Source organism: Diuraphis noxia, unplaced genomic scaffold (assembly GCF_037042655.1).
Source record: "Diuraphis noxia isolate RWA-SAM2 unplaced genomic scaffold, SU_Dnox_SAM2 contig0003, whole genome shotgun sequence".
Lineage (NCBI taxonomy): Eukaryota > Metazoa > Arthropoda > Insecta > Hemiptera > Aphididae > Diuraphis > Diuraphis noxia.
In genome coordinates this window covers 69,603,109-69,615,476 of record NW_028301713.1, presented here as the reverse complement: position 1 = coordinate 69,615,476, position 12,368 = coordinate 69,603,109, and the positions used below count along the sequence as shown (strand labels likewise).

Sequence of the window (12,368 nt, the reverse complement as noted above, 5' to 3'; positions counted from 1 at the left end):
TATTATGCTTTTTAAATGTATAAAATTTAGCAGTACCTATATACATATATTACCTATATAATTATAAAGTAAAATTGATTTGCAAAATGTTTGAAAGTAGCACTTTATAAACTGCACAGAAATCACAGTTTTTTGTTCTCCTGTAAATTTATTAAAAATGTGATACGGAATATTCACTATTTACTATTTACTATTATTTTATTTACTCTCTTATATCTACCGCCGTAGTTTCTTGCGGTACACTTTTTCGTTGATGTTTATATAATTCCTTACGGCCTGTATATATATCTACATTATATTTTCCTTCAATCAGAATACGAACCGCACATCATGATAATATTAGGTATGTTCAAACAGACTTCGTCATTTATTGTTGTATATGCAATCGTAGTTAAAACAAATACAGTATATAGTTGTGCAATTGACTGTTTTTGCAGAAACCAGCTATAATATACGTTATTATTTTTTTCTTTGGTATTTTTAAAATGATTTTTTTATTTATCTTGAGACTGTTTTATTGGTCCGTAGCGTTATTATTTTAACAGTTTTCGATCGTATCGCGTACTGAAATAAATATAAATACATACGTACTTTTTTTTTTTACGGTTGGCGCATTATTTTTAACGATCCGTCGTCCACCCTCACCCGACACTCGTTGTTGGATCTTAACTTTAAACTCGAGCCAAATACCCATTACGCACACATGGCCCCCTTAGACGCGGGTTTCCAGATAAACGGATGTTGACCGCTAGCCAATACCCCGAATGACGTCATAAAATGTGTATACTGCATAGTATGTCATTTTAATTGGTCCGGAAATATGATTTTTGTAATGTATATTATAAGTTCGTTGTACATTTTTTGCGAAATCCTTTAGTAATAGATTAAAATCACGATTTTCGAACATCTTATTGATGGGTTGCTGCGCGTATTCGTGTCATAGCCGTTTGTCACGATTTTGTTTATCATACGCCCAAACGATCATTGTGCCGGGTGCATTCGGTCTTTTTTCGACATATTATTATTATCGTTTCGTAATAATAATAATAATAATAATAATAATAATAATAATAATAATAATAATAATAATAATAAATATTATTATTGTTATTAAAATCGTAATAATGAGAACTTCTTCAGAGAAAATGTATATAAATACTCGTGTCGAACATTTTACATCACTTAAATGATACAAGAGTATCGTCAAAATTGGTGTTTTACAAAACCATAGTAAGTATATATAATATATAGATATAATTGTATAAAGTATGAATATGATGCTAATATTGTTTATATTGATCAAAGTTTTGGAATAAACAATTGGAATCAAATTCTCAAAGTATATAATAATATGTATTTATATACGTCGTTATAACAAATTAAATTAGCTAAATGAATATCACACAGGTACATAATTATAGTTGTGGGACTTTTATTATATTATCGTATTAATTATTATTTTTAACAACGATTTAATGTATACTTTGTGTAATCTATCTACATAAATATTAAAACTATCAATATTTTAGGTACTATTATATTTTCATTTTTTAGTTACTGTTTAAAAGTAATTAGTTTGTGATTGATTACAATATTGTAAAATTTAAAATATTCATATATTTTTCTTGTTCATTGTTGTTTATATTTATTTTGACTAGACTATTTACAGGTACCTTTAAATGTTAACAAATTTATGCACACCTTTATTGAGTAAAACTTATACTGGAGGTGTATAGTTCTTAGTCTAGAATTATAATACATATTTATTGTTAAAACATTTGCTATGACACTAGATTAAAAGAATAGTTAACATTTATTATAATAATAATAACAGCGAGAAATTTCGACTATAATAGTAATTTAAACATTTCAAAACGTTGGTATCTAAATTAGTTTAAGCGTTTGCTATGCTAAACTTGAAATTATTTAATTTAAAATATAAATGTTTATATATTATAATATTATTATTATACTACTATATACTCTGTTCATGTTAAGATACGTAGTCGGTGGCTGACTTGTTGACAGGGGCGTGCAATTTTGCATGAAAAAGTATACAGATAAAGTGCTAATAGCAAACTATAGTTATTAATTACTGAATAATTATTTTATTACAAGGAGGATGAGGGTCAGAGGGTTATACTATACATCGAGGGAGCTAATAATCAGATTATGGTTTCACCTTAGGTATTGTAACATCGAAGTAAACCTTTAGGCAAAAATAAACAATCACTCTTAATGCAAGACAATAAAAAAATTGTATATGGTTCAATGCAAGCATTAAATATACAAATTTGAAATTATATTTTCTTATTTTTTTTGAATTATGTATAGTGTATGCGACAGGGCTAGGTTTTTAACGTTTTTTTTTTACCTTTTTTGAAAATAAAAATGAAATTTATTAAGATTTAATATTATGGCTAAAAATAAACAATTTTTGATCGAAAATTATTCGTACAACTTTCCTGTACTTCCGAATATATCACCAACAACCAAAATTCATACGAATTTCTGAAGTGCGTTGAAATAAATAAAATTTTACATAATAGTTTTGTGCTAATGGTTAATAATAATAATAAAAAAAAAAATTACTGTTATGAATTATTAAGTAACATCGCAATAATTTGTTGTGAGTGGCTTGGTGAGGTGCGGTCGTACGCTCAATCTGCGGAAACGCACTGAGCGTACGCATTGGCCGCAGTTGCTAGCTCCCGGATGGGTGACCACTGACCACCCGGGATTTTTAGCAACATATCGTTGCCGCATATACACAAACACGTGTTACAACCCTACACACTTAAAAATCTACAAAAAAATATACAAAAATAACCCCTACCGTACCACCCCACAACTAATAGCCTATGTTGCTGCGGGTTCCACTTAAAAAAAAAATTGGTTATGATTTATGAGGTTAAAAATATTCGATTACGTGCATAATATTTACAATCTATAATATACTTTTGGAAACAAAGCCAATTATAGCTATATCATATATCAAGGTCAAGTATATATAATAAATATGAGATTCAATTTAAAATTTATTTTATATTATTCTGAATTCATTTTAATTTTTGTATTTTTTGATAGTACTTATATCGACATTTTAATAGTTGAGGAATACGTTTAAATTTTGAATAAGGCCATTAACATTAAAAAAAATTATTCATTAAATAATTTAGATTTAAAAAGGGATTCTCATTTGAAAAACAGAAGTTTGTATCACCATAAGAAACTCCTCAATTTAAAAAAAAAAAACATTTGAATCATTTGAAAATATATGGTCTTAAAAATTTCATATATCATAATTTAAATAAGTTCATTATTAAAGGAATAACTTGAAGTGATCATCAGGCTAGGTTAATCATCCTGTATATTATATCACAATACATAATTTATGAACAATAATTTGTATATATTTAAAATTGAGTTTGTATATATAAATATGAATAATCCCTCGAGTCTTCTTATAAAATCGAATTGATTTATTGGACTGCGGGTAACATTATCGTCTTCTTGATTTAATATCGTGTGAAGTTTTCGTTTCATAAGTACGAGCATACACATGTAATAGGTGTCTCATTCAAGTCTTATGTATAACTAAAATTAGAGTGGTTTATTTGATTATCGCTCATTTTTATACATCGAAACACTTAAGTTGGTATGGTTTCAAACTTTGTTTTTAGAACGTTACATAGGTATTTAAAGAGACCTGTACTCCTTTTTAAATCAGACCCTTAAGGGTTCGTTTTCCCTTTATAGTTTGTCATCAACTAATTAATATTACATTTTTACCGTACTGAGATATGGGATCGGTACCCTGCACTTGACGGAAAACGTGGTCAGTTGTTTACGCAGAAAGGTTCGGTTGCTGCATGTATAAATATGAATCCACTTCAAAAATAATGGATCTCAAATTGGTACTTTCAACTTGAATCATATATAATAAGCTGAAAATATATAACTATATTATATTAGTTTCATCATAACACTTGTGAGTGAGTGTATTAAATATTAATGAACTGTATTAGGGTTATTATAATATAGGTAGTTAATTACTGTAGGAGTAATAACTGCTATAGTTTCGGTCGTCAAAATATAATATTATAATATATTCCCGTGTGAAATATTGTAAATACCGATTAAATATATAAATCTTACAAAATTGATTTTAGTTAAATCTTCTGGGTTATTTGTTAATAATTTATTGTAAGCATTTATAGTTGTTAAATAAGAAACTTATTGTCATTCATGATTATTCAAGAACTCCTTAATTCGGGCGTTAAGAAATCCTTGAGAACTATTTGAACTATAGTGATAGCTGCTGCAGCTCCAGAAGTGAACCAAAAACAATCCTTGAGCGTAAACTAAATTTATATATTTTGTACGAAGGAAAAATGTTATTTATTTTTTTTTTTAATACAATCACAAATTTGACGAGGGCCGTGAAGTGTTTTACACTAAAATTGTGAAAATGCAGCACTTTAGATATGGCTGTAATTTTTTTTCCGTTTTATTTATATTAACATTTCACAACTTTCGTTTCGCAAATAACACTTCAATAAAGGGTGTTGAATTTAATTACTCCAAAACAACCAGGTGAAAAGAAAAACGATAAAAGTATTAAAAAGCGCTAAACAATGTATACGACCATACACAACTAAAGTAACTAAGAAGTTGTAATAATAATGAGACAATAAAACGGCAATTTATACTCGCGTATTATATCGGTATCGATAAATTCAAACAATGATTCGAATATTATAATATATATACCTCATCCGTGTTGAAAAAAAGATGGAAATATGTACAGTATGTTAAGCAATTTCTTGATGTAGTTTCTGTTAATTTTTACATTTATTGTGCACACACACAATGACGTAGTTTGTAAACATTTGAAACAAACTTCCAAATGTGCAGTATACTGGTTTTATAATGTCCAAATAAGCTTTGTTACTGAAAAGCATTGCCAAATGGCAAATACATATAATATACTATGTTGCTTATACATCATGAATCTTTTATTTACAAAAAACAAATTTATACCACCTATATTATTCTTAAACACATCGTGTATTCGGTTTGTACCTATGCGTTTGGGCTGTATATATATAGGTGTAAATAATAGAAATCGATAAAAAAAAAAGACTAAGGGATATAAGAAACGGTAAATATATATAATATATTATTTACAATTGACTAATTCTTATTTAGTGTGATAGTTATAATTATTGAATATTATAGTGAAAATAGATATAACATTAATTTAAAAAAATAAAAATACTGTGATGCGTATTATCATATTATTACGGTATTACGATTACTATTTACATTTTTTTACATTTTTTTAAATAAAATACAATATAATACGTTGGTATCCTACAGAGTAAAATAAGTTTTTATTACTGGGAAATTCATTGTTTCGACCTTTTTATATTTTCTTTTATTCTTTAACTTTATATTTGTGTTATTATATTTGATAGAATAAAGTTTTGTCTGCTAACAGCCATCTATCTATTAATTTTCAAATCTAATTAAAGCGTTGTAAAGATGCACTATTATATTGCAAAGAACAGAGGTAAAAATTCTTTTACTTGGATATATTCTACAATTAATGAAACTAATTGTCTAGAAATACTAAGAAGTAGTATTTTGAAAACTAACCCTCCTATGACAGCAGAACATGTTTCAACATAATTTAATATATTTTTGTCCTTTTACTTTGGTATTTTTCTTTATTTCTTTGATTTTTTTTTAGTTCTTTCTCTTTTTTTATTTTTTTCCTTGTCCTTTCCGGAGTTTGTAAACAACATAAGCCACATTCTTTGTCCCGCAAGGCATTTTATCTTTAAATACTTTTACTTTTTTAAATTTTCGATCGAAAATCTATTGGAATCCAATGAACACTTCAGTAATTATTTGAATTGGTGAACATTATCTGTATTGAATTTCCTTATAGATGAATTATATAGATTTATTTTATATAAATTATAATGTCATATTTATAATGAAGTTAATTAAAATTATAAATAAATTAAAATTGACTGTAAATTATTATTTAAAAAAATAACATAAAACCAATTTGAAAATTTCGTGTACTATCAATCATCTTGCAATCTATTGCCTACTATCTATTATCAATTTATTGTCTGTTGATAGTATAGGTACACTGATGCAGTTATTATATCTTCTTGAACAATAATAATCGCACAAAAAAAAAAAAACCAATAGAATTGTATTTCGGTTTGAATTATTTAATTCCGATAATGAATTTAGTGAAGATATTAAACTTCGTCCGAAGTGCCTATTTGTTTTTATTATGGTTCGATTGCATTTTGGCTAAAAATGTGTATATTTTTTACTTTACATGTATTTAGATGACACACAACAGTTTATATTTATTTTTTATAATAAACCGTATGTTCGGAATGTTATGAGTTATGACTGATGACTCAGTACTTTAGTGAGTGTTTTTAAACAGTATACAACAATAAGGGTTAACTGTTATTATATAAAGCCTTATTATATGGATATTCTTCACATCATAATGTATGGCACGGTTGAGCCGGAAGCCGGAAGCCGATGGTTATTTTTAATTTTTATTTATTCTGAGAATTTTGTATCGTCCGTTTATAATACACGCAATGTACGGTGAAAACTACCTTTTCTTAAATACCTGATTAATTGTTGGTATATTTTCGTTTGACACGCATCTCTATATTAGTAGGTTGTTTTTGAAAATATGACATTATAATATGTATTATGTATTATATTAAAATACGCATACACCTGGGCATATTTTCCACGTTTAATTGTCTAATAGTTCACCGACTAGTAGACATTTTTGCATAAAAGTTCGGTTTTACGAAAAATAAAAATAATAAAAATAAAAAGCGTAAGATAGAAAATAGCCGGTATTAGGTTTTTTGTGGTACCCTTCGCGCTGTGCTGCATGTCGGTTCTCGATATTGAACAGAAAATAACAATAATAATAAAAATAATAATAATAATAATAATAATAATATTCGTTCTCACGGGAACAGGTGATTTCCAGACGCGTTCGTAAAATAGGGATGTGGGTAGGTTCTTTTTTTTTATACAGGTATATATGCATTCCTTCGATGTGTACATTATTATTACCGTGTTTGGCGTGATGGTTTTGGGGGTGTCTGGGAAGGCTATAAAAAAAACCACATTCCCAGTACACCACGCACACACACACACACACACACACATATATTGTATAAACCGCTCGAAGCGGGTATATTTTGTTTCTAAAATCTTTCTGACGTTCCGGAGTGATATATTATTATAATTATAATTCTTGGGACGACGAGAAAGAATCGTTGTATGACGTTTTTCGATTGTTTAGGTCACGATCTTCCTTATATTTTTCGAAAATGTGTTAACATACCTCGTCGATGCGAAAAAAAAACAACGTCCATTGTTTTAAAAATGTTCCGAGGAATTTTAATTGCATTTCTTTTCACACGTCAAAATACATTTCTGATGTTTTTCTCGATGCCTTCTCTTTGTATAACGGCTACGTAAATATCGAGTTTATTATTTATATTATAGTTCTATTATAATATAATACGGTTTATACGTGGGCTTCGGGTTCACTTTCCGAAATAATTAACAACGAAACGAATATCTTTAAATTTTTACAACAGCTAGATAATACGTCGATAATTTTAAAAACATACAAATTTTTATTTTACAAAAATGTATTCGTTTTTACATATAGCATTCATATGTTTTTTGTTTTTCAAAAAAAAAAAAAAAATATGGGCGCAGTGAATATAAAATGAACTATCCGAAAACCTGGCCCTGCGTTCATTTCATAGGCGCGTTATTATATACATATATATGTAATATATAATATATATATATTATACAAATGTTGACGAATTTATAGTGTGTTCTCCTCCGGGCTTGGCGTACGAGATCCCGGCCATAAAATATTCACATAAAATACCAAAATCCTACGAGAGCATATATATATTGTATGTGTTTAAGGTATAAACACGCTTCGCTTGGCAACCCCTGGACGACGATTTCCATTTTAGCGAGCGTGTACGACCAAAGTATAATATAATTTTTACATCGCATCTATAAATATAATAATGCGTCCATTGAATTTCTCACTACCGCGGCCGTCTCGTGTTTTTATTTTATTTTTTATTTTTTATATCAGTGCTGGTCATGTGTGGTTTCTTGTAAAGTATATATACACATAATACGTTTCGATTGTGTCGGTGGTCGCGTCTTAGCAGCGCGGCGTGTAGTGTATAGAAACACTCTTGCAGTGCGCGCCGTGATACGATTATTTAAGACGAGTGTGGTAATGATAATAAATGAAGCAAACACGGAAATGAGTGCATGATATTATATGTTAATCGTTCGGGTAAACGTGTGTAATCGAGGTCAATTCGAAACAAAAGATCTGAGCTCGTGGACCCGCCAAACCGCGTCCACACTAAAGTCCATCATTTTTGACATTTTGTAAAACGATGCGCTGCAATGTCCGATTTATCGTCCCTTAATCTGCTGTTCCGTTTTGGTTAAAACCTTCTGAGCTACCTCTGTAGTAGTTCGTCTAATTTTCTAGGTCACCACCCATACATATATTGTGTGTATTGTACAGTGGCGTAGTATTTAGGATTTTGTCAAATGGGGTATATACGTTTGCAAAATTTAGTTTCACTGAGGTGAGGGGGTAGTTCACTTACCATCAAAATATTGTAAATTAGTTACGAATAATTGACCAGGGGATATCTATCTCCCCTCCGTAAATACATCACTGTCATTTATATATAATACTATACATAATACATTACAATATATATATATAATATTTACTAATAATATCGTTACGAACTGTTACAGGTATATATTGCAGATACATTTAGAGATCGCCGTGCCTAGTCATATCTATACCTAGTCACTATCTATACCTGTCGACCGCCATCTGTGTCGCGACCATTTCGCGATCGCGATGAAGTATCCGTTGTTCTCTGAAGACTCTCCGAATCAGCAGATCGACGACAGCCTACAACTGTTTTCGTTCAAGCGTCGCTATCAGGTACCCTCCTTCGTCATTCTCCGTTCAGTGTATATGTGTGAGCGTGTGTGGTCTAAATTCCAAACTCTGCTGTATTGTCATCCGCGATATGGGTGTATATTATTATTTAGCTGTGTATAATATGTTATATTGTGAATGCCGGAGATCAGTCTCCTGGTGTGCCATCTCCTCCGGCGAATCGTTACAACTCATAGAACATACGTATTTTACGCTATTTTCGCTATTTTCGCTAGATCGAATGTGTCGCAATGTGAAGGCCGGTTTAGGTGTTCGGACGGTTAGGATTAAGAATCCTTAATTTTCAAACTACTTATAATACACGATAATATATAGTGATTATTCACATCATATAATAAGGATTATACGTTCTTGAAATATTGTTGTTACATCACTTTGGACGAAAATCATTAGCATCTCTATAACTGCAATCATCGGGCACGAGTGAATAGATTTTTAGGTTTCACGATAAACATTGAAAAATATAATATCGATGTTAAAATAAATATACCTAACTTAATGATTTCGAAATAAGTCGTAGCGATATTGTACACTAACAAAATAACAATTACATAATATTATTAGAACACGCGTAATTTATCGGTTGTAAATATCTTAGCTGATTATAGAAATATATATATTATTGTAATTTATAGTGTTATAAAATTTTTTCTAGCCATCAAGTCGAAATTTTCTCTAGCGAATTGACATATTATCACGTTTAACTTTTCATATAGATTAAAAATTATGGACATTAGAATATTACTCGATTACTTTGAAGATATTATATTATATATATAAATATTATTTTTTACAGCTGTCGGGTATTGTTTACAAGATCTTCACCTCGGTACCGCTATACTTTTCATTTATAATATTTCGCTTATTGTATTTTATGTAACGTGTAAAATCAAACATCAGTAGATATTGCTTAATATGATATATGGAAGTGACCACATAGTTTGGTCGTATACAAAAACATACAAAAATCAAAGACAATAATTTAACTTGGTCTTAAGATTTTGTGCGTATTAACCGATCACGTATTAAGAATTTTTACTGTAGGTAGGTACTTGAAAAAGTTGTTACATTTTTGTGAATTTCAATTTCATTTAACTCTTGGTGCTTTATTTTGATATTCTATTGAATCTATTGTAGTATGAATTGTGAGTTTGTAATAATATAATGTATAAGAAATGTTTTTCTCCCTGTGATTTGTGTTCATAGTTGCGCACCGTTGACGAACGAAATGTCTATTGTTGTCGGTGTTCTTGTTATTTTTTCTCCCGTTGAAATCTACAACACAATTACTTACTAATTCAAAAAAATAATTTACTCATTAAAAACATAATTGTTTATACATATGAGATTTTTTTTTAAACTATGTTTGATAACAGTCATGGATAAGGACATCTTATTGTATGTTGTTTTGAATGAGGTACCATTTATTTAATCGTTCTGTAGCTAATTTATAACTTGCATTAAATACATTGCAGCTATATATAGCATGCATTATAGGATTTTACGGTTTTGAGTTTGATCCTGATAATAAAGACGGTAAATTAATTACACATGGCGTGTTGTGACATTGTAGTGTTTGAGTGTTTGAAAGCTTTTACACCGTTCGAATCAAAAAACTATTATGGCGCTAAGTTTGGTTGTAGGTACATTATGATTTGTTTATTACCTATAGACATTTAAATTGTTAAAATTAATTGTTATAATAGGAATATTTATCCTTCATATTAGAAATAATAATACTATATAGGTACTGGAAGGAAATCTTTGAAATATTTTGATTTCAAAAATCGGGGTTGGTACTTTCACATTTTTGTCAACTGTTAAGCCCAAGCGTTAATTTTGATTGTTTTTTGAGCTCTGGATTTAACATTTCAGCCTGTGGTTTACGTTCGATTAATTTGTAATTTGTGTTATAATATTATAACGCTGCATGTGGTTGATATGACGTGTTGTATGAACGTCATCAGTTCTGGTATATTTGTACTTCTTTTACGAGATGTATACTTTTATTTTTGTTTTGCTGTTTAACTTGCATATATTATTTCATCGAAGTTTTCACGGTTTTATCTCATTTTTTTGTTGAAACACGAGGTGATCATTCATATATTGTGATTAATGTGGAAGTTGGGAAAAGTCATTCCCGCCGGTATATATATATACTGTAAATCGTCATAATTTCTATATGGTCAACCACAATTTTCGTTCTTCGGTCCATTGTTATTATGGTTTGAAATTTTTGAATATTATGCAGGGTGTCAGGAAAATTAAAAAAAAAAGAAAAATCGGTCGACCGACTCCACAATTGTATAATATCAATATGTATCAATATATATCTTGTATATACTTCAATAGGAAGTTCGCATATTGGTAAGATACAATGATGAATATTTAACAGAAAGTCGAGTTCAAAATTCTAATTAAATTTAAATACTGATCATACTCGAGTAACTAATTAACTTTTTAATACTGATGGAGGTATAGGTATCACCTTTGTATTATGTAGACATATATTATACTATCTGCAAATGATTAGTTTCGAATTTTAGACGTATCAATTATAGCAGCTGTTTTAGTTTATTAACTACCTATCTAGACAATTTCTCACTATATATGATTATATAAAATTGTTGTATTATACTATTTAGACTTTATAGTTGTTTTCGGCCTAGCCTATAATTTGTTTTATTCTCAGAAAAGTTTTATTTCCTTTTTTTTTTTATAAATCCATTGGTAATTAATAACTAGTTTGATATTACAGTGTTGTTGAAGTTTTAATATATCAGACTATATATTATATAGAGTGAACAGTTCTTGAACAGAATAAATACACACAAAATTTAAAAATAAACGTATTTTTGTAAGCTAAACATTTAATTTCGTAAAAAATTTAGTTTAGTTTTAACTTAATGCATTTTTAACCTTTTAGGAAAAGGTTGAATGATCAACTTTTCAAATTTAAATAAGATCTCTACTTTGATTCATGTAAAATTTAAAGCTTTTCTGTAGTAATTTATGATGATTGGATTGGACTATAATATAAAATTAGGTTTGTATTAATATACATCTTATATAAACACTGCTTTTCTCCGTTAAAATTCAATTAGAAAATAATAATTTATCGGTATAGAAAAAAAAATAATATTAATATTAATCATGATATTTAAATTTTAAACAATAAAACGTAATCGTATTATTTATAATAAATTCTAAAAAAAGTAAATTTATTGACCTGTGTCTTAAAATATTTGTTAAAATACTATATCTTTTC

The 12,368-nt window shown here is 28.6% G+C and overlaps 1 protein-coding gene across 7 annotated transcripts in view; it reads left to right on the top strand.

Moving 5' to 3' along the window:
- The window catches only part of heph (polypyrimidine tract-binding protein 1 heph), a 200,899-nt gene that overhangs the window by 69,763 nt on the left and 118,768 nt on the right, over positions 1-12,368 (top strand). For 6 of the 7 annotated variants that reach the window (XM_089222004.1, XM_089222010.1, XM_089222008.1 and 3 more), the window contains one exon: positions 8,887-9,082. The exons of the other annotated variant lie outside the window; for it this stretch is intronic. In XM_089222004.1, the coding sequence (XP_089078130.1) occupies positions 8,996-9,082 (87 nt within the window). In that variant the 5' untranslated portion in view covers positions 8,887-8,995. The remainder of the gene's footprint in view (positions 1-8,886; positions 9,083-12,368) is intronic. 7 annotated transcript variants of the gene reach the window in all.